Source organism: Heptranchias perlo, chromosome 2, assembly GCF_035084215.1.
Source record: "Heptranchias perlo isolate sHepPer1 chromosome 2, sHepPer1.hap1, whole genome shotgun sequence".
In the NCBI taxonomy this organism is placed as follows: domain Eukaryota; kingdom Metazoa; phylum Chordata; class Chondrichthyes; order Hexanchiformes; family Hexanchidae; genus Heptranchias; species Heptranchias perlo.
Genome location: NC_090326.1, coordinates 116,959,490 through 116,983,208, shown reverse-complemented (window position 1 = coordinate 116,983,208; position 23,719 = coordinate 116,959,490). Strand labels below are relative to the sequence as shown.

Sequence of the window (23,719 nt, the reverse complement as noted above, 5' to 3'; positions counted from 1 at the left end):
CAAAGGGATAAACATGATTTGGCTAAAGGAATACAGCTCCCAAAAACCCTTGCTTGCTGTATGAAAACTCATTGTGCACGTGCATCTTAAACACTAATATTATATGCTCAGTGACTCTGCTGCAACATGAATACTGACAAATTTCTCATCTATAAAAGCAGGATGACCCCTCATACTTTTGCCTGCTATTTGTTCAAAGCTATTTGTGAAGATGTTGGTTATCATTAGCTTTTGATTTCAGCATTTAACTTTCATGCTTGGTTATGAGTTCCTTTGTATGTTTGTGTGATTTTTCACAAAATGTTCATGTCTTAATTGAAAATACATAAGACACAGAAGATTGGATTTTGGAGATTTTGGAAGAAGGAGGTATTCTGCTTATTTTTGAAAATCTCAGCACAGCAAGCTCATGATGTACCTGTTTTAACATGATGAGTCACTTACATTGGCACTACAACTGAGTCCTTTGCTGGAACTATTTTGTGCCTAATTAAAGGGCATGGGATTATAAATTCTGCCACGTAGCGCCCGTTTTCTAGGTGCTACGCGGCCTCCTAAGGTCCCAAAATGACGTCTGGAATGAGCGCGTACACTTCTAGCATGACGTGCGCTGGACGCCATCTTGAAAAAGACGTTTGCACATGCGCAGATAACGAACACTGGTACCATGTAAGTTAAGGAGAATATGCTTAGATCAGTATGCAACACTGGTTTAAAGGGATAGATAGCATTTTGGCACTCAACGCTCCAGCCAATGCATTGTCTCAACCATGAACAGCTGAACATGTTGTAGAGTGCCTGGAGGACCCTGCACCAGCCAAATAAAGGGACCATGCAGGATTTACAGGTTAGTTGCTGGATTATTGCTTCTGGTTGCTGAAGCATTTGTACCTATTTTTGGAGGTCTCCGATACTTGAATACTAGGACTAGGGGACATAGCCTAAAATTTAGAGCCAAGTCTAGCAGGAATGAAGTTAGGAAACGCTTCTACATGCAAAGGGTTGTAGAAGTTTGGAAGGCTCTTCTGCAAATGGCAGTTGATGCTAGCTCAATTGTTAATTTTAAATCTGAGATTGACAGACTTTCGTTAACCAAGGGTATTAAGGGATATGGGGCTACGGCGGGTATGTGGAGTTAGGACACAGATCAGCCATGATCTCACTGAATGGTGGAACAGGCTCGAGGGGTTAAATGCCACCGCCACTTGCTGCTTCTTGTTATGCGCCACCTTCTCCTCCAAGAAAGTGGGACACGTGTCGGTGAGTGTCCTGCAGGGTGTTTGGGTGATGCGCCTGTCATGGTTGAATAGCTGCCAGTGTGTGTGACCTGTGAGTTGTGGGTGTGTGGCTTGCAACAGTGGTAATGTGTGAGGGTGAGAGGAAGCATCTGACTGGAAGAATTGAGTACTGATTGAAAGAGTCTGTTGGTATGTGGGTGATGGGGGTGTAGTGTGTGGAGCAGTGGATGCAGCTAGTGGTGCAATTGGTAGGAGATGCCATTTGACAGTTGACCTCACTCACCTTGACCACTCATGTTAAAGCATTGGACTTCTTCTTGCACTGCATCCATGTTTGTGGTGCTATGCACCTGGCATTGACTTCGTCCCCTACTGCCTCCCACTGCCTCGGGATCATATGTCTGGAGGGCCGCTTGCCCCTCTGTGGATATAGTTGCCCCTCCTTCTGTCCACCTCTTGCACCGAGGCCTCTAGTGCATCATCAGAGAACCTTGGTGCACGCTCTCTCGCAGGCCTGGTACAAACTCAGATTGGCAGATTGGTGAGGTCTGGCGTGCAGATTTGAGGATGTGGGATTTAGTAGTGCGCAACCTTTATTCAATGTTTTATCATAACTCAACAGTTTGTAAAAATAGGGAGGGGACATGCACCTGTGTTTTACATGTGCGATGTCTGATCTGCGTTCAGACTCCGTGCAGACCTGTATCTTATATTTTTCAAATACGAGGTGCAGGCTGCCTTTAAGAGGTGCAAGCCACTCACATGATATCTGGGCCCCCCACTGGTGAGAAATCACTGAACAACGCAGCTAGAACTGTCTGCTCGCGCTGGAGTCAGGTAAGAGAGCAGGCAGCACGAATCTCACGTGCTGCCTGCATCGGATCAACGGGCTGATCGCGCACCACGACCCCAGCGCCCGGATTCAGGGGTTATTGAATTTAACCCCCACTGTTTCTTGTTCAAGTAGATACATGAACAAATTGCAGTGTCTGAAATTGTGAAATGTATGCCTATTTATGTATCAAGTACCCCCTCTTCTGGGAGAAATATGATTTCTCAATGTAACATTTTTTCACAGAACAGAACCTTGTCATATTCAATTAGTTACACCAAAGAAAAGTTGCATATAACCAGACTTACAAATAATATCCCCATATATTAATGCAAAAGAATCAGGACATGGAGAAGAAACTTCTGCACATCAGAAAACATCAGAGACACACAAATGGGCTTCACTGGAATAATATGTATGGCATTCATGTCAAATCATTCATCAAACCTGATTAAAACAAAAACATTCACAGCTAAACATCATCTAACTGTTTGTTTTTGATTTGTTACTAATATACTTACTTATCCATATTTCAAGTTACACTGATACTTTTTAGGTCACTCTGGGGGACAGACTGTCTGCCAGTGCTGCTTTATAACCTCACTAGGAGTACATAAAGATGTGAGCTACCACATTGTTCTTCTGTCCCCCACAAGTGCCAAACAAACACTATGAATAATATTTTGTATAATTTTTCATATTTGACCTAAATTACATGCAACGTGCATTCACAAAGAAAACTTTGAACTATCCAATAATCTAGATTTATATGTTTATCAGGTTAGCATCATGACGGGTTTGTTTTTTTCTTTTGAAACTCTCACTTGCTGGCATGGATTCTATTTCAGAAATTTGTTTTTCTTAAAAATGAATATTTGATATATCAATAAAATTTTGAGCTTTAAAGTGTGTATCAGATTTATTAGGCCGAAGACAGACATATCTGTCTCTAGCATACCCATGCAATCTGTGGCTCCTGCCCAATTTCAGCTCGTTGCAGAAACTACACAGATTTATGGTTGATACGGATGCCTGCAGCTAACTATCCTTCCTTTCTCTAACAATAAAGATATTACGGTAGAGACTTTTGAGGCCATGGGCTCGAATTTAGCAGGCCTGCGGGTTCCCAGCGGGTGGTCCTCCGGGAGCGTCGAAAACGCGGACGGGTAATTGTTCGCGTCCCCCACGCGATCGCGGGATAATTGGACCCATTAAGGCCTGCTTCCGGGTTCTGCGCTCCCCAGCTGCGTGCCGGCCGGCTGCGCATGCGCAGTACCGTCGACGCGATGTAGGAGCTCCAGTTAAAGGGGCAGTCTCCCAAAGCCCCTCCTGCTGCAAGCAAGAGGTCTGGGAGAATGGCTCAACCAAGGGGAAAGGCTGCGCCCCGTTTTTCAGATCTGGCACTGCAGCTGATGCTGGAGGGCGTGAGGAGGAGGAGGGAAACACTCTTCCCTGAGGATGGGCGCAAGTTCCCTGCCGCCGCAACCAGGAAGGCATGGGCAGAGGTGGCGGCGAAGGTGAGCAGCAGGGGCAACACCCCAAGGACTTGGGAGCAGTGCCGCAAGCGCTTCAATGACCTGACTAGGTCTGGCAAGGTGAGTACACCAACGCACCCTCCCACATCCCGTCCCCACCATCACGCCAAGCAGATCACAACCCCCTCCTGCACAGCCACCACTGCGCTCCATCAGCAATCCTCACAGCCACTCATTCACCATCCTCGCCGTGCACGCAAGTACCCACCGTCCCTGACCCCACCCGAACACTACCACACACCCCAATCCCCATGCAATGGGATGGGCACGTGGCCCACACTTCCTCCCATCCGTTCCGCGCCACGCTCAACCCAACCACACCGATGCTCGATGCGTCTCACGATGCAAGACGCACCCACTCACACATCTGTGTTTTGCCTTCACAGGAGAAGAGGAGCAAGAACAACCGCGAAAGGGCACGCACCGGAGGTGGGCCGCCGCAAGTGGTGGAGCTCACCGACGCAGAGGTGGAGGCGCTCGACCTCGCCCGCACGCGACATTGCCTGTCGGTGGCCGATGGCGAGTGTGTCGCTGCCGAAATGGGCGGTAAGGGAAAGCTGACACTCAACACCCATGATCGCGAGTGACCGTATCATCACCTGCCATCAGGCGCACTGTCAAGTTGGTCCACATGCCTCAAAGTGCCCTCTGTTCTCTTGCAGGTGCGTCTTTGGATCAAGCGAGCATGGAGGGCGATTCCTCAGAGGACATGGCGGTCTCTGAGGGTGCATCGTCACATCAGAGCCAACCATCCACCAGCGCAGAGACACGCACCTCGGTGGGTCCCCCTCGCCAACTAGTTGGGGTAGCACTTGGTGAGTCACTGCGCACGAGTGAGCATGAGCAGACCCTGGTGGCAGGGGCAGCCGCGGAGGGTCCGCGACGGAGGGAGCACTCATCTCCAGGCTCTGCTCAGCCGGACCCAGATGCTGAACCCAGGGGGCCACCAGAGAAAAGGAGAGTCGTCGAGGGCCACCAGCTAATTGCTGAGGTGCTGGCAGAGGTGCCGCGCGCATTGTCCACAATAGCGCAGGCGATGGAGGAGTCCACCTCCTGCATGTGGGCATTGGTGGCGCAGGCACAGGAGGGTACCGGCGACACAGTGTCGCGGGTAGGTGCGGGACTGTCTGCGGTGGAGGACAGGCTGGCCTCCCTCGAGCGTCACGCACAGCTCCACTTCGAGTCCTCGCAGGCCCTCACAACGTCTGTACGGATTCAGGGTGAGCAACATTCCGACGCCACCAACAGGCTGAGGGATACACTAGGGGTGGCCTTGCAAGGCCTCACACATGCCATCCAAACTGCCGTCCAGCAGGGTGGAAGGGGTGATGTGGGCCGAGGCCAAGAGAGGGATGATGGTGACCGGGGACATGGAAGCGGGGACGCCTCTCAAGGCGTCCCCACGTCCCACCCGTCGCCCACCTCTCAACCAGCACCCGCAATGGTGCCTCCTCTCCAGGTGGCCGAGTCTGCCCCTGCCCCGGTGCAGGAGGAGCAGTCTGTGGAGGTGCCCTCACGGGCACCGAAACCCAGGGGCCGTCCGCCAAAAGCATCTACCCGGTCAAGGCAAGAAGACGAGCAACCTGCCACTACCTCTGCTGGAGCCACAGGGGTAGCACCACGTAGGGGTTCCCGGAGAAGAATTCCAAAGGCCTTATAATCACAAAGGGAATACACCAGGGTGTTTATTATTTTGTACTTTGTTTCTTAAATGATGTCACATTCCACATATTAAATAGTCTATTCTCACCACTCCTGCCACCTCTCGTCCATTCTTCCGCGGCTTGTGCAGTAGTTGCGTTCCGTGGAGGCCATCATGACGGCGAACACCTGCTGCCACCCATTGGGCACACTGCTGTGGGTGCAGGATTACTGGCAGCACTCTTCAGTGGAGGGGGCTGGTATGGCCGCTCGCATGTGCAGGTGAGGAGATGCGAGCGCCTCGCAGTGTCTGACTCTAGGAGAACCGTTGACGTATGAGTGCGTCCCTGGCCCGGCGACCATCCCGGTGAGTCGCGGCTCGGCGCATGGGTCGTCCAACATCCTCGGGCGCGTCCTCCTCCTCCTCCTCCTCCTCCGCCTCCTCCTCCTCCTCCTCCTCCTCCTCCTCCTCCTCGCCCTCGCCTTCCTCAATGTGGGTGGCGGGTGTGGATGGGGCCTCCTCCAGCGGCACCCCTCTCTGTTGGGCCATGTTGTGCAGGGCACAGCAGACAACTATGATTCGTCCCACTCTGAATGGTGTGTATTGGAGCGCTCCCCCAGAACGATCAAGGCACCTGAAGCGCATCTTGAGAAGCCCTATGGTCTGCTCAATTGTAGACCTGGTAGCAGTGTGGCTGTCATTGTACCGACGCTCCGGCTCGGTGATGGGGTTCCTCAGAGGTGTCATGAGCCACGTGTGGAGGGGATACCCCTTGTCGCCGAGGAGCCAGCCGTTGCCGGCGTTGGGTGCCTGCAGGATGGGCGGGACGGCGGACTCCCTGAGGACGAAGGCATCGTGGCAGCTGCCGGGGTATCTGGCGCACACGTGTAGGAATCTCTGGCGGTGGTCACAGATGAGCTGGGCGTTCATGGAGTGATACCCCTTCCTGTTGATGAACAGCCCTGGCTCATGCGGAGGTGCCCGTATTGCGATGTGGGTGCAGTCGATTACACCCTGCACCCGTGGGAAGCCGGCCATGGCATGGAATCCAACCGCCCTCTCCATCTGGCTGCGCTCGTCCATGGCGAAGTTGATGTAGTGGGAGGCCCTGCGGAACAACCCATCGGTGACCTGCCTTATGCACTTGTGTGCAGAGGACTGACAGACCCCGGTGATGTCCCCGGTGGCACCCTGGAAGGAACCAGATGCGAAGAAGTTGAGGGCAGTGGTGACTTTGACGGCGACAGGTAAGAAGATGCTGCTTGGTCCATCAGGGAGCAGCTCGTCGTTAAGGAGGCTGCAGATGTCGGCGACTACCTGGCGATTGACTCTGAGCCTCCGTATGCACTGCTCCTCGGAGAGGTCCATGAAGCTGAGCCTCGCTCTGTACACCCTGTGCGGAGGGTAGTGCCTCCTGCGACGCATCTCTCTCTGCGGTTGCCCTCCCTCCTGCTGTGCAGGTGGGTGTGCCGCAGCACCGTGTTGGGGGGCCCCACCTCTCCGAGGCGGACGGCGTGGACTGTGAGGCTGCTGGGGCTGGTCATCCTGTTCGTCCTCCGACGATGTCAACGCACCACCCATCTGGCAGGTGTTGGTGTGAGGGGTTGTGCAGGGTAGGTGGGTGGGTCCTCGGACTGGGGCTGCGGTTTCGTGTCGGTCTGTCCTCTGGCTTGGCGGGGGTTGGTGGAGGGCAGGGGTTGCCCTATGTGACGCGGTGGCCTCCTGCGTGGGTGAGGGCGCTCCCCCGTGGAGCGCACCTTGGCACCTGGCACAGGCTGCTGGCTGCAACACGCCTGGTTTGAAGGGTCCTGTTTCCCCCAGTGTGGGAAACTGACTGCTTTGACCGTAAAATCCCACACTTCCTCTTTTGACAGCTGCTTCAGCTCATTAACTGACCACAACGAGCAAGTTAAGTGCTCTCAAGTGGAACCCCGCTGGCTTTAATTGCCTGCGGGATTCCCACCAGCGGGGCTTGCGCGCGCAGCCCCGCACGTCAGCGCGGTACCCGGAAGTGGCCGGGATTTCGTCCGAATCCGGTCACGTGATCGGAGATCGGGATTTTCGGGGCCCCCCCGCTGGAAACCCGCCGGAAACCCGACCCTAAAATCGAGCCCCATGTTGCCTTCATGCGTGGCAATACCAATCAGCTTTACCCAAAAGAACAATGGATTGCTACTGCATATAAATTTAGTTGGTGTTACTTATAATGACCCAGTTATACTATAACTTTTGCATTAATGTAAAAATGTGTTCACATCACATTGTAAATCCATGACTTTTGTTGTGTGACTAAACAAGGACAAACTCAAAGCCAGTTCTAAACTCTACACCTTAGCCCCCAATTTCATCTCCCTTGCGAGCTGATCTTTCGGGTTGAACCCAACTGTGCACAGTCTCCATGTCTTGCTCAACGAAGCCGAGCTTCAAACCCCACATCTAATCGATCAAGACCACCAATTTCCAATATCTGAAACATGACCCTGCTTCCACTACTTCCTCACCCCTAATCTGACTGAAACCCTCACCCACACCTTTAAGTCACCACTACGCTCAACTTCTACAACCCTTTCCTTGCCAGCCTCCCAAGCTCCACAATACTCAAAGTCCAGCTCATCCAGAACTCCACCACCCATATCCTATTCCATAATCTACCCTGTTCACCTATCACCCCTATCCTTCCTGACCCCCACTTGCTCTTTCGGTCCAACCTTTTGATTTCCGAATCCCTGTTCTTATTTACAAATGACCTCACTCCATGCCATCTCTGCAACCTCCTCTGGTACAACATCCTAGCTCACACCTTCCGTGTAGAATAGTGTCCAGCTCCCTCCTTCTGCGATCACACCCCTATACTTTAGAATGCCCTTCCTACACCCCCACCCCACACCACTACATCTCTTCCTACGTTCTAAAGCCTCCTGAAAATCTCTCATCAATTACACCTTCAAACACCTCCTCTAATTCTTTTCCCCATTACAGATCAGTATCCAATTGCTGTTGTCTTCACCCTGTGAAGCATTTTGGAACATTTTGCTACGTTAACAGCAACGGTTACGCTTTTGGATTTTTACACTGGGTGCAGGAACTCAGGCTGCTTACACGTTCTTCCTAGTGGTTAGCTTGAAATGACACTGGCACATGCCAAGAGTAATTTGCCTGCTTCCATATCTTCTAGACCAAGGAGTGGTATGTGGTGTGTTGAAGCTTTAAAATGGAATCAATTGTAAAATGTGGGAAGAAGCAAAATTAGGCTATACATAGTATTTAAGATAACGTCAAATAAAAGTTACACTGTTACCTAAATTCAAATTGTCTCTCCTTAGGATTTTCCCGAAGTTTCTCCCTGATTCGGTGAAAGTGTTTTTGATACTCAACATTCAACTGAGTACAGTTCTTAATTCTCTTCAGCAGATCCTGCCTGAAATGAACAGCAAGCAAAAAAGAATAAGGTTGCAATTTTTTGTATTTATATAAATGTATTAGTTACATCGAGATTACAGCACAGAAACAGACCATTCAGCCCAACAGGTCTATGCCAGTGTTAATGTTCCACACGAGCCTCCTCCCTCCCTACTTCATCTAAACCTATCAGGATACTCTTCTATTCCTTTCTCTCTCATGTGCTTATCTAGCTTCACCTTAAATGCATCTATGCTATTTGCCTCAACTACTCCTTGTGGTAGTGCGTTCCACATTCTTACCACTCTTTGGGTAAAGAAGTTTCTCCTGAATTCCCTATTGGATTTATTAGCGACTATTTTATACTTATGACCTCTAGTTTTGGACTCCCCTGCAAGTGGAACCATTTACTCTACGTCTACCCTATCAAACCCTATCATTATCTTAAAGACGTCTATCAGGTCACCCCTCAGCCTTCTCTTTTCTAGAGAAAAGAGTCCCAGCCTGTTCAGCCTTTCCTGATAAGGATATCCTCTCAGTTCTGGTATCATCTTTGTGAATCTTTTTTGCACCCTCTCCAATGCCGCTATATCCTTTCTATAATATGGAGACCGGAACTGTGCACAATATTCCAAGTGTGCTCTAACCAAGGTTCTATACAAGTTTAACATAACTTCTTTGCTTTTCAATTCTATCCCTCTAGAAATGAACCCTAGTGCTTGATTTGCTTTTTCTATGGCCTTAGTAACCTGCGTTGCTTCTTTTAGAGATTAGTGTATCTGTACTCTTAGATCCCTATGCTCCTCTATCCCGTTTAGAATCTTATTATCCAAGTAATATATGGTCTCCTTATTCTTCCTACCAAAAAGCTGCATCTCACACTTATTTATATTAAAATTTATTTGCCAATTACACGAACATTCTGCAAGTTTATTAATGTCCTCTTGCATTTTGAGGCAGTCTTCCTTTGTGTTAACTGTATCCCCCAATTTGGTGTCGTCCGCAAATTTTGAAATTGTACTTCCGATTCCCGAATCCAAATCGTTAATGTAAATTGTGACCAACTGTGGTCCCAGCACTGATCCCTGTGGAACACCACTTCCCACCTTTTGCCAGTCGCTACCCTTAACCTCTACTTTCTGTTTTCTATTTTGTAGCCAACTTGCTATCCACTCTGCTAGCTATTCCCTAACTCCACATGCTCTGACCTTAACCATGAGTCTACAATGTGGTACCTTATCAAAGGCCTTTTGAAAATCCAAATATATTACATCTACTGCATTGCCCTTGTCTACTCTTTCTGTTACTTCTTCAAAGAATTCAATAAGGTTGGTCAAGCATGACTTTCCCTTCTGAAATCCGTGCTGACTACTCTATTATATGTTCGTTCTCTAGATGTCTTTCGATTACATCTTTGAGAAAAGATTCCATTATCTCTCCTACCACCGACGTTAAGCTAACTGGTCTATAGCTCCCTGGACTTGTTCTATCTCCCTTTTAAAATATAAGAATAACATTACATGTCCGCCAGTAGTCCTATTCCCTTTTCCAGTGAATTTTTATGTATATGTAATAGTGCCTCTGCTATCTCCTCCCTAGCTTCTTTTAATATTTGTGGATGCAATCCATCCGGACCAGGGGTCTTATACTCCCTAAGTTTGATTAGTTTATCAATTATCTACCCCCTTTCTATCTTAAATGTTTTAACATCTTTTTCGATCTCTTCTAATGTCCAGTGCGCCTTGTTAGTCTCCCTGGTAAATATGGAGGCAAAGTAACTATTCAATATTTCTGCATTTTGCTGTCGTTACCTGTGAGTTTATCTTGTGCATCCCTTAGTGGCCCTATCCCTATTCTGATTTTTCTTTTGTTATTTATGTCTCTGTAGAATACTTTACTATTTCTTTTTATGTTCCTTGATAATTTAATCTCATAGGTCCTCTTTGCTTTCCTAACTATTTTTTTTACTTCTTTCCAAATCTCTTCGCATTCCCTTTATTGTCTATGAACTTAGTGCATGCCTTTTTCTTTAGTTTCAATTTTACCCTTATCTCTTTATTCATCCATGGTGTTTCATTACAGGCTAGTTTGTTCATGCATTTTAGAAGAATATACTTCACCTGAACGCTATTGATCACTTTTTTAAATATTTCCCACTGCTGTTCTATTTCTTTGTCAAATTTTTTTTCCAGTTTACCTGCCCTAATTCCATTCTCATTCCCTCAAAATTAGCTTTTTTTCCAATCTATTACTTCGGTCTTTGTCTTACTTATGTCTTTCTCAATCATTATTTTAAACCTTATTATGATGTGATCACTACTGCCTAGATGTTCCCCTATGCTTACTTCTCTTATCTGTTCTGGTTCATTTCTCATTACTAGATCCAGCAGTGATTCCTTTCTTCTTGGGATTCTCACAAATTGGGTAAGAAAGGAGTCATGTACACATTGTAAAAACTCCATTCCCTTTTCTCCTTTCCCTACCTCTTCTTACCAATTTATTTGGGGGTAGTTGAAATCTTCCATGATTATTATTTGATGTTTTTTACTCATTTCATAGATTTGTCTACATATTTTATCCTTCTCTTCCTTTCCCTATTATGTGGTCTGTTGAATATACCTATTAATGTGACGTTAATATGATGTTACCTGGAATAACTATTTCCAAACATTCATCCAAGTTATTAGTATAAACTTTAGTTTGATCAGTAACCTTCTGGTTAAAATTGCAATTTAAATATCTGAGGAATGTTTGAAATGCTGAAATATATACATTACAAATATTCAAAATGCTTTATATGATCAATTTGTGACCCTTTTCACTACATGTTTTTTATTTCAACACTGTGCAGGATGAAAAATATAATGTATATAAAATGTAGCTTCTTCTTTTGCAGATCTAGCCTGTCAGCATGTATGCTATGAACATAACGCAAAAAGATTTCAGGCTTTTAAAAGCTGCAAAGATCCATAAACCAGTCAGCCTAAGGATAGTAGGTTTCAGTAAAGTGGTAACAATTGGTTCACAATTTTTCAATTTTATAATTAACTTCTATATACATAGTTTATTTTTTTTGTATTTTTAATATTTATACTGAACGGGTGCAGGACATTCTGCGAGGGGAAGGGGAACAGCAACAGCCAGAAACCGTGGTCCATGTTGAAACCAATGACATAGGTAGGAAAAGGGTTTCCTTCACTGAGTTTCAGGAGTTAGGAAAAAGATTAAAGAACTGGACCTCAAGGGTGGTAATCTCTGGATTACTCCCTGTGCCATGTGCAAGTGAGTACAGAAACAGGAAGATAGTGCAGGTGAATGCATGGCTGGAGAAGTGGTGCAAAAGGAAGGGCTTCAGATTCCTGGGGCATTGGGGTCATTCCCGGGGCAGGAAGGACCTGTATAAGCCAGACAGGTTGCACCTAAACAGAGCTGAGACCAATGTCCTCGCAGGGAGGTTAACTAGAGCTGTGGGGGAGGGTTTAAGCTAATTTGGCTGGGATGGGGAACCAAGACATAGCTGCAGAGGGGAGAGACAAGCTGCATAGAAAACTAGCAGGGACAAATAGCAACAGAATAAAGAATAGTGTACAAAGAAGCTTGTTCTCCTTAGAACTGAGAAGGTTAAGGGGAGACCTAATAGAGGTATTCAAAATAATGAGGGGTTTTGATAGACCAAATAGCAAGAAACTGTTTCCTCTGGCAAGTGGGTCGGCAACCAGATGTTTAACATAACTGGCAAAAGAACTCGAGGGGAAATGAGGGGGATTCTTTTCACACAGAGGGCTTAAAAGATCTGGAACGCACTAATTGAAAGGGTGGTGGAGACAGATTCAATAGGAACTTTCAAAAGGCAATTGGACAAGTACTTGAAGAGGATTAATTTGCAGGGTTATGGGGAAAAAGCTGGGATGTGGGACTAAATTGGAAAGCTCTTTCAAAGAGCCGGCACAGACACGATGGGCTGAATGGCCTCCTTCTGTGCTGTAAGAGCCAATGATTCTATTCTATAGGAGCTACCTACTTTCACCTAGTATTTTCAAGAATTCCAGCCAAATCTTGCATTTGCACAGTTGCAGTTAATAAATATCCCTAAAAAAAAGTTACTGGGGTGTTGTTGATTTGAATAATTGCCAACTTAGTTCAAAAGGAGCTGTACAGTCAGACACATAGCTGAACAAATCACAGAGCATATTTGTGTTTGAACTGTGTAGTTTGGCTTCTCTCTCAAGTTTACTGTCCTAAGATATCCAAACAGAAGTCCTTCCAATATTTGCATTGAGTTAGGCTGGGACGTGATTTCTGAGTGTAGCTGATTTTTAACTCTTTATGTTTTGAATTATAAGAACCAATAACAAACTAAAAATAGACACAAAAGCTTCATACAAAGTAAGATGTTCTCTATTTGTTTTCAGTGATACTACTAATCACTCCTAAATTAAGCGCAGTACAGGCCACTAGTAATGCTAAATTCCAATTACAATGCCTTATCCATACCTCCAAACACCTAATAATGCCCCCAGCTACATTAGGTGGCATTTCTTTTTGAAGAAGACATTGGTGGAGAACTTTCAATTCAAATTTATAGGACTCTTATAAAGTTTCTACTGATAGGGGAAAAAAGTCCTCATTATAATTGATGCTCTGCAATTGATAGAAACTACAAGCTTCAAAGAAGACAGACTGCACTCATTTCAATTATTTATTTAATGACTGACAGGTTTGGATCTGCATAGAAGAAAAATGATATCCAATGCATATTAGACGATCGAAGGCTCTTGTTCATTAAGCCGTAGCTAACAGGCTGAGAGCTATTGGTGTGTTCTGCCAATCTGTCAGCTTTCTCCAGATTGTAGCCATAGGTTCAAAGGATTTTTCAAGCCAGGAAGCAGAAGTTAGATTTTTTGTAACTAGAGGCCTAAAGGAGAGGAGGACTAGATCACTGAGTACTACAAATTGCCTCAGCGAAGATTATCTTCTTAAGAATAAAGGCTGCCAAGCTGGAATGGTTTTAAGTGGTGACTAGGTTTAATTTTAACCAGAACTCAGCTGTAATTTCCACTTCACTGCCTGAAGCTTGAAACCTTTTGTATTTGCACTTTATACTGTCTGTTCCTACAAATACATTCCAGAGCCCATTTTTGCCTCTTAGGATGCTTTCACTTCACACTGACAGTACAATATTGTAAAAATACAGCCTAAATCCAGAGTTAGGACTGACTTGACACCGAAGCAAAGAGGAGTAAGACTTCTTCAAGTCGCTTGTCTCAATTTATTTAATTTTGAATCTGGTCATCTAATTTACACTCCATGGGCCCGATATTACCAGGGCGGCGGGTTCGCGAAGGGGGGGGGGGGGCAATTGGGCGCGTGGATAACGCGCCCGGTGAAATCAGTCTGCCCCGCGCGCAATCGCAGGCTGATTGGATCCACTTACCTCTTGTTCCGGGTTCCCCACTGCTAAGCTGCGCAGCGGGTGGACTGCGCACGCGCAGTAAGCTGGAGGAGCCCTATTTAAAGGGGCAGTCCTCCACTGACTGATGCTACAGAAAGGAGCCAAAATTACAGCATGGAGCAGCCCAGTGAGAAGGCTGCTTCCAGGTTTAATGATGCCTCACTCCAGGTCCTACTGGATGGGGTGAGGAGGAGGGGGAGGACAGAGATCTTCTCCCCAGCGGACAGGAGGAAGTGGCCTGCCTCTGCCACCATGAAGGCCTGGCTCGAGGTGGCAGAGGAGGTCACCTGCACCACCAACATATCACGCACATGCATACAGTGCAGGAGGCGCTTCAATGACCTAAGTAGGTCAGCCAAAGTGAGTACACTTACTCATTCCTCTACACTCTGTCTGCCACATCACCGCCCCCACCTCACATCTCCTTCTGCACTGCCAACACTACTCCATCACATCACTCCTCACACCCACTCAAAGCTCATCCTCATCGTACCTGCACTTACTCACCTCGCCAGTACCCATCTCACCACTACCACTCAACCCAATCCTCATACAATTTCATGGCTCCGTCTCATACTCACCCTCTCATGCATCTTGTTCACGGTCAGCCTCACACAACCTGCAACTACCTGTGCTGCAGCCACAGGGCAGGCATCACATATGTGCAGTAGGAAGCGTAAGGCGAACATGTCATGAGCATGAAGGGGATGCACAAGGGTGTTTGAGGGTTTGTCATGGTTGTTAATTATATTTGATTTCTGATCAACTCACATTACATATTATATTGTCACCACTACTGCCACGTCTTTGCAAATCTTGTCTGGTTTGTACAATAATGCCCTTTCTTGAGGATCACCATGAAGACCCACAACTGATGCCACCCATTGTGTCACTGCAGAGTGGGTGTAGGTGTATTTGCAGGGCTCTTTTGTGCAGACGACTGAGAGACGTTGGCGATGTCCCCGGTGGCACCCTGGAAGGATGCGGAGGAGACGTTGTTGAGGGCAGTGGCGACTTTGACAGCAACAGGTAAGAAGATGGTGCTCGGGCCAGCCGGGAGCAGCTTGGCATGAAGGAGGCTGCAGATGTCCACGACTACACGTCGAGTGACTCTGAGCCTCCGTGTGCACTGCTGCTCAGAGAGGTCCAGGAAGCTGAGCCTCGGTCTTTAGACCCTGTGGCGAGGGTAGTGCCCTCTGCAACGCATCTCTCTCTGCGGTTGCCCTCCCTCCTGCTGTGCAGGTGGATGTGTCACAGCACTGTGTTGTGGAGCTCCACGTGTCAGAGGTGGACGGCGTGGCCGGCGAGGCTGGTGATGCTGTTTGCCCTCCGAGAAGGTCATGACTGCAGCTACGACGGCCCCCATCCGGAAGATGTACATCTGAGGGGGTCCGCAAGGTAGGTACATGTGTCTGGACACCGGGGTAAGTGTGCAAGTTGGTGAATTTTATTGTCAGGAGGAGGGTGGTGGAGGCCAAACTTTGTCCAAAGTGACAGAGTGGCCTCCTGCAATGAGTGAGGGTCTCCCCCCCACCTGTCAAATGGACCTTTGCAGCTGCCACAGGCTGATGGCTGCAACACGTCCATTTGAACTGGGAGTGTTTCCCCCAGTATGGGAAACAGTCCCAGTTGTATGTAAAATCCCAACCCTCCTAAAATATCTCGTTAATCAGGTCTGTAAACGACCTGAAATACCAAAATAAATACCTTAAGTGGCACCCCGCCGGCTTCAATTGCCGGCGGGAGTCCCACATGTGGGGGCTGCGCGCGCATGTCAGCGCGTCTGTGGGAAACCCGGAAGTGGGCGGGTTGGAACCGGGCTCCCGACCCGCCCCGGGAATCCCCGATTTTCGGAGCCCCCCACCACGAACGCACCCGATCGCGGGTGCTAAAATCGACCCCCATGTGTTTAGTGTCGGTGCAAAGCCAAAAATGCTTCACACCAAAGCTAAACTTATAGTGTAAATGCACCATTAGATCCCTAAATTGCTGATTGGTTGCGGTTACTAGACAATAATTTAGAAACATGTACACAGGTTCTAAAAACAATCATATGATGTGCCTGCATAATAAGAACATAAGAAATAGGAGCAGGAGTAGGCCAATCGGAGTAGGCCCTCGAGCCTGCTCCGCCATTCAATAAGATCATGGCTGATCTGATCCTAACCTCAAATCTAAATTCATGTCCAATTTCCTGCCCGCTCCCCGTAACCCCTAATTCCCTTTACTTCTAGGAAACTGTCTATTTCTGTTTTAAATTTATTTAATGATGTAACTTCCACAGCTTCCTAGGGCAGCAAATTCCACAGACCTACTACCCTCTGAGTGAAGAAGTTTCTCCTCATCTCAGTTTTGAAAGAGCAGCCCCTTATTCTAAGATTATGCCCCCTAGTTCTAGTTTCACCCATCCTTGGGAACATCCTTACCGCATCCACCCGATCAAGCCCCTTCACAATCTTATATGTTTCAATAAGATCGCCTCTCATTCTTCTGAACTCCAATGAGTAGAGTCCCAATCAATAGTGTCTAATCTGCAGGGAACTTTTTCTCTAGATCAATTTTGGGGCCAAAAATCTGCAGCTGTTCCAGAAAGGCCGACATAGATACGCCAAAGTTGCTGAATGGGATGTTGGAGCAGAGCCTGCCCCTTGATGTCGTAACACTGATGTAGGGCGTGGTGGGGCTGGGGGCAGTCACTCCGAACATTCTCATTCTAATGTCTCGGGCCTCCTTAGGGACCCAATATAGGGTCGGCATTGGTACGCCTGGTGAGAGCATGCGTAGCAGCCATCTGGTGTGAGCGATGACCACTACTGTGGTCCCAAGTCTGGATCCCCAAAGATTAAAAATGTATTTATTTAAAAACGGACCCCCTTTTTATGACGGCTGAGGGAGCACATACAAATTTCCTATAGGAAGAGTAGACCCAACAACCCCTCTCCCCCTGCTCAGAACTTCTCACCAGATTATACAGCCTTTTCAACAGGCAGGGCACCCCAAGTGTGCCCCTAGCTGGCCAAAAAATTGTGTAACCTCCCCCTGACCCTGCAAACTTTGGCAGCGTTGGGACAGAGATCTCACATTGGCACTTACGCCAAGAAGTGCAACACTGTGTTCAAGGAGTTCCTGTAAGAATCTGGATACAAGGGACAAAAGTGACTGCAAAAGGTTGCTCTTATGGCAAGAGATATTGGGTTCCCTGAGCATAATCACATCTGCAACACGGATTAAATCAATATTGATTTTATTAAGCCTCTCAGGCCTAAAATACCCTCTGTTAAGATTCTTTTTCATAAGGTTACAAATCCCACTATTTTTTCATCAGTCCCTCTGGTCTCCTTGAGCTATGCATTATCTGCATTTGAAAGTTTGGACGGGCACTTGCTCCCATGACTCTGCCAAAGTTGCTTTGAACTGACCAGGTGGGTAGGATCAAGAACTCAGAAAAATGGGTGTATCGAATCTGCCACAGCACCACACATTGGGCATTAGATGAAATTTGGCAGTCTCAACCCATTTCCTAGAGGGGTATGTGTTCACAGCTCAAAACTGCTCCTAATTTAGCAATAAGCAGTCAAGTTCAGTCAAGGGCCACAAGGGAGGTTATTGTGGGAAATGGAAAATCTCACACTGGTGCATCAGCAGGTGCTCTTCTGAGGTTGGGGTTAAGCACATCGTTGCAGCAGAGCAGAGCGAGCTTCACTCTGCATCTGACTTGTGCTATACTTGATATTGGAATTTTTGATGTTGCCACTAAGTAGCAAAATGGAAAAAAAAATTCAATTTCCCATTTCTAAACTTGATGAGCACAAAAATTCACCAAAGATTTAAGTTAAAAAAAAGTTTATTGTACATTGAAAAACATCTGTATTCTTCAAAGATAGATAACATGATTACCTGTCTTGTGCCCAGATTTTTCCAACATTCTGACAGAGGTACCTCTTACATGTGCTAATCATCTGATTGGTAACCTTGACAAAGAGTGAGGTCATACGCTCTGATGTGTTGTAATACTTTGAGATGCTATGGATCATCCGAATACTGTTCATCAAATTGGGGATATGTTCAACCATGGTGGCCTGAAACAATAATAAATGTTAAAATGTCTTTTCTTTACACTACACATTATGTTACAGTAGCGTAGAATTAATTAAAATTTTCAACTTACAGGTGTACACTTCACAAGAGGCCCAAAGAATTTGTCCAGTGTGTACAGATACTTCACATTATCTTTAGCCTCATTGGCAGCATCAGTAATATTGCTGTCCTAAGAAAAAAGAAAATCAAACATTACTGCAAGGAATTGGTGTCTATGAGCAATACCTTGCTAAAAGAAAGAATACTTAATATTTTCCTGTACACAGTTTCTTAAAAAGAGTACAATATATTTGCTAAACAAACTCAATTAAAAAAAGTGAAAATTACCAGTTCTCTCCAATATTTCAATGACCTGGACTTTGCAACTTGAAGAATGCCTATCACTCTTCTCACTTGAGGACTCTTAATCTGATCAAGAAGGCTAAAATTAAAAAAAAATAAAGTTGCTGAAAGATGCAAGTACATTCAAATTCAATTGTATGAATTTTCATAAAGCCTCATTTTGATGCTGATACAAAACTGTGTGGAATGGCACAATTGTTTGGGAGGCAGAGATTTTCCATAAATGGATTTAGAGATACATAGGCCTCGAGTTTCCTGTGGTTCCGCCAGCCTCCCATCATAAATCTGGCGAAAACCACTGGAAAACTGCAGGGACCCAGTTGCATTCCGGCAGGGTCAGCGTTGAAGGGCTCCAGACAGCTGTTACACTGAGCTCTGAGCCTATGGATTTTCAGGGCTTAATATTTGGACAGATAATTGACAACAGAATACAACCAAGGTAAGGGGTGACCTTTACCTAAACTGGAGAGAGACCCAAATCCTTGCAAAAAGAGTAAATTGAGGAAAATCTAGACTAAGTCAAAAAGTGTGAAAGCCCAGCAGGATATATGGGGAGATTTACCCAGATAAGAGTTATGTACACAAATACAGGTAACATAAGAAATAAAACAAGTGAGTTAGGAGCACAACTTCAGTTAAAAGGGTATGATGTAGTAGCCATTATAGAGACCTGACTACAACCTGAGCATGATTGGGAGCTAAATATTCCAAGCTATAGGATCTTTAGAAAGGACAGGAAAATTGGGAAAGGAGGAGAGTAGTAATATTAATAAGACACAATTAACGCAGCAGAGAAAAAGAGATTTCAGTAAGGGTGATTGGGCAGTGGAAACAGTACGGGTAGAGTTAAGAAACATCAAAGGATGCAAGGCTCTGGTAAGAGTTGTTTACAGATCTCCTCATGGTAATGGGGGGATGTATAAATACGGAGATCAGGGAAGCATGTAACAAAAATAAAGTGGTTATAATGGGAGATTTTAATTTTCACATAAGACTGGGAGAAACAGAACAGCTCAACTGGTAAGGCAATGAATTTTTAGAATGTATTCGGGACAGTTTTCTGAAACAATATGTTTTAGAACCGACAAGGGAACCGACCATACTGGATTTAGTGATGAGTAACGAACCAGAATTAGTTAACAATCTAACGGTAAGGGAGCACCTTGCAAATAATGACCATAATATGATTGAATTTGATATTAGATTTGAGGGGAAGAATCACCAATATAGGGTTTTAAATCTAAATAAGGCAAACTTTGAAGGGATGAGAAATAAATTGCCCAGGGCAAACTGGACTGAACCGTTAATAGGTAAACCTACAGACAAACAGTGGGAAGTAATCAAAGAAGTATTTAATACATACCCCTAAAAGGTAAAGGCTCCATTTGTGTAGTTAAGCAACTGTGGTCAACAAATGAGGTAAGAGACAGTATCAAGCTAAAAGAAAAGGCAAGGAAAATGAAAATGCAGCAGCCGAAAAGCTGTAAAAAGCAACAGAGGGATACACAGAAAGTAATGAGTGTAAAATGGGGATATGAAAAAAAAACTTGCAAGGGATTTCAGAGCTAACAGCAATAAGTTTTATAAATACATTCAGATAAAAAGCATGGTAAGGGGGAATGTGGGCCCATTAAAGACCTGTGCAGACAAGACTATAATGGTTAATAAGAAAATGGCAGCCTTGTTAAATGAGTACTTTGTATCTATTATCACAGTGGAGGAATAGGATAACATACCAGCAATACAAGAGAACCAAAAAATAAATCAAGGGGAGGAACTTAGTGGATTTAAAATAAGTTTAAAAAATGGGTATGGAGAAAATAGTTGGACTTTAGACAAATCTCCAGGACCTGATGGTTTTCACCTCAGGGTATTAAAAGAAGTAGGTGAGGAAATTGCAGACGCATTAGTGATAATTTTCCAACACTTTCTAGATTCAGAATTTTAGATAATTGCGTCTTTGCATTGGAAAATTGCAAATGTCATTCCATTATTTAAGAAAGGGAGAGAGAAACCAGGTAACTACAGGCCTGTCAATTTAACATCATTTGTGGAGAAGTTACTGGAATCTATCATGAGACAGAGTGACTAAGCATTTGGACAAATATCAGTTGATCAATGAGAGTTGTGAAGGGCAGGTCTAATTAATCTAGTTGAATTTTTTGACAGGGTCACTCGCTTGATGCATGGGGGAGTGTCTATGATGTTGTCTATATGGACTTCCAGAAGGCATTTGATAAAGTTCCACACAAGAGAATATTGGCAAAAATTAGAGCGCACAGAATTGGAGGTAACCTTGTAACATTGGTCAGTAATTGGTTGGTAGGTAGGAGACAGAGAGTGGGAATAAAGGGTTCGCTGTCTGATTAGCAGGATGTAACAAGTAGTGTTCCCCAGGTATCTGTACTGGGTCCTCAGTTTTTCACCGTATATATTAATGACTTGGATGAAGGAATAGAGAGTTGTATATTCAAGTTTGCAGATGATATTAAGTTAGGAGGCACAATAAACAGCGTGGAGTGAGTGAGGAAAACTACGGCAGTTGGAGTTCATGTGAGGAAGTATGAGGTCATTCATTTAAGAGTGAAATTAGGAAGCACTTTTTCACATAAAGGTTACTAGCAATCTGGAACTCTTTCTCCCAAAAAGCTGTGGATGGTGAGTCAATTGAAATTTTTATGATAGAGATCAATAGATTTTTGTTAGGTAAGGGTATTGAGGGAAATGGAACAAAGGTGGGTAAATGGAGTGGTGATGCAGATCAGCCATGATCTAACTGAATGGCGGAACAAGCTTGGGGGGCTGAATAGCCTACTCTTGTCCCTATGTAAGGTATTGCATATTAGTTCCAAAACACTGGATATGATCAAAACTGGAAGAGGATTTGGAAGAAACACTATTTGTGAGATATTAACAAGGCAAATGAAATAATTCAACATACAAGAATTAAGTATAAAGTCCAAGTAGGTAATGTTAAACCTGATTATTTAGATACCTGTAGAATATTACATCAAATTCAGGCAATACTTGTAATAATTCCATCTGTAGCCAGTTATCTTGACATAAAATAAAGTTCTAAAAATACAATGCAGTATTTATTTGAGGATAATTGGCTACAGGTGGAACTATTACAAACTCTTAAGAGTTTAAACAGGACTTCTGCATTGTCCCTGGCAGAAATATTGATTCATTTTTGTTCGCCATAGAAATCACAGAATTGAGGTGTATTTTGTTTAGAAAACTGGAAAATTATCTATAGGGAAGCGGCTGACAGGTCTGAATATCATGACCTAAAGTGACCGGCTTGATCGAGAAAAAAAACAGGATAGCAGAGGAAATTTTCTTTGTGAAACCTCCCTAGTTTATCTTCCTGAAAGTGCACTGCATACTGGAACTTATAGAAGCTTTTTGGACCCACTAGTGAAAGCACTCATTCTGTGAATAAACATGGTTAAACTGTTCTTCTGTTATAGGCCACACTTCAAAACAAAATGAATAAACTGCTAAGATAAAAGGGAATTCATTGCTTTATTCAGGTAAATGAGCTAGAAGCTCTAGGATATCCATCTAACATTATAATATAACCTAGCCAGTTGTATTTCAGAGATGAGATTTCCAGGGTCTCTGCAAGCCTGGAACCACAGGGGCAAATAATGGAATCCCAGCACCCTCTGCTACACTGAGCTGATCTCGCACAATAATGTAAGATCAACTCATTTAAATATTTTTGTTGTGCTGTTGGACTTAGCCACATGCTGAGAGCGTCACAGACTGGATCTCAAGCACCAGCAGCTATTGAAAGGCTCCTGCCTGAACTTGAACATTTTTTCCAGAAAAATGGCACAACAACCCTTTTTATGGATTGGCTGTTGGAGATCAAACAAAGCAGGGTGGCACAATTGGAAGGAAAGGGCCATCTAAGAGTTTAAACAGGACTTCTGCATTGTCCCTGGTAGAAATATTGATTCATTTTTGTTTGCCATAGAAATCACAGAATTGAGGTGTATTTTGTTTTGAAGTGTGGCCTATAACAGAAGAACAGTTTAACCATGTTTATTCACAGAATGAGTGCTTTCACTAGTGGGTCCAAAAAGCTTCTATAAGTTCCAGTATGCAGTGCACTTTCAGGAAGATAAACTAGGGAGGTTTCACAAAGAAAATTTCCTCTGCTATCCTGTTTTTTTTCTCGATCAAGCCGGTCACTTTAGGTCATGATATTCAGACCTGTCAGCCGCTTCCCTATAGATCATTTTCCATCTAAAAAGGAAAAATGCAAATTTTGGGACAGGCCTCCCCTGAAGAACCCATTGCAAATAAAGTGTGCTCAGTCACTCCAGTAAAATTGTGGGCAAGACCTCTCAGTAACATAAAAATTGGGGCTTGAGCCTTAAAATGAATAGACTGCTAAGATAAGTGCGCAGGCTTCTATATGAAGGGGCAATGTGTACAGATCTGCTCAGTGTGCAACAGGCAAATATGCCTCAGACCTATGCACCTGATAATACAGCACTCCCGTGCTCAAAGCACTGAGGTACTTCAGATGCATCCCTGTCTACACTTATCTTTATAACTTTCAGTCCTATTCTTCATTAGATATTCACCAAAGTTAAGATAAATAGTTGGTAACAATTAACTGGGCAACAGAATGAACTGGAACCATATCAAAATATACCTATTAAACTTTGCCATTCTGGTCTTCCAATGATCCAGTTCTGCAGAGGGACCTATATCATCAGCTTCCTTTCTCATTTGCTCACTTTCAGCTAAGACCTGCTCAATTTGTTTAGTCCACGACATCAGCACTCCCTCAAGTTGCTCCATAAATTCAGTGTTAGTAGCTAGAAGTTAAAAAGTAATTTGAATTTAGCTTAATTTATTCCAGGAATTTTAATATCAATGCAAAAATATTCAAGAACTCTCAATTCCATTTGGAAACAACAGGGCTGCAACTGTTAGGAACCTGAAGTGGTACCATTAACTATGGATTACACAAGAAACCATGTAAAGTGTAAAAAAAATACAACGCAAGCATCCTTAAATACCTGGCAGTGGAGCTACATTTTACCCTCTACATGAGGGATACAATATTGATTTGTCAGAATTGCTGTGCTATTCCACCTGACTATAATAATACTTCTCCAAAAATAAAGGTAAAATTTATATGTTTGAAAGTGTAAATTT

The 23,719-nt window shown here is 44.9% G+C and overlaps 1 protein-coding gene across 1 annotated transcript in view; it reads right to left on the bottom strand.

Annotated features, from left to right (window-relative positions):
* dnah5l (dynein, axonemal, heavy chain 5 like) overlaps positions 1-23,719 on the bottom strand; it is a 352,990-nt gene that overhangs the window by 298,632 nt on the left and 30,639 nt on the right. Inside the window, exons 10-14 of the mRNA XM_068006271.1 lie at positions 23,211-23,376; positions 18,524-18,617; positions 18,267-18,365; positions 17,996-18,177; positions 8,546-8,665 (exon numbers count right to left, since the gene is read on the bottom strand). Coding sequence (XP_067862372.1) covers positions 8,546-8,665; positions 17,996-18,177; positions 18,267-18,365; positions 18,524-18,617; positions 23,211-23,376 — 661 coding nt within the window. The remainder of the gene's footprint in view (positions 1-8,545; positions 8,666-17,995; positions 18,178-18,266; positions 18,366-18,523; positions 18,618-23,210; positions 23,377-23,719) is intronic.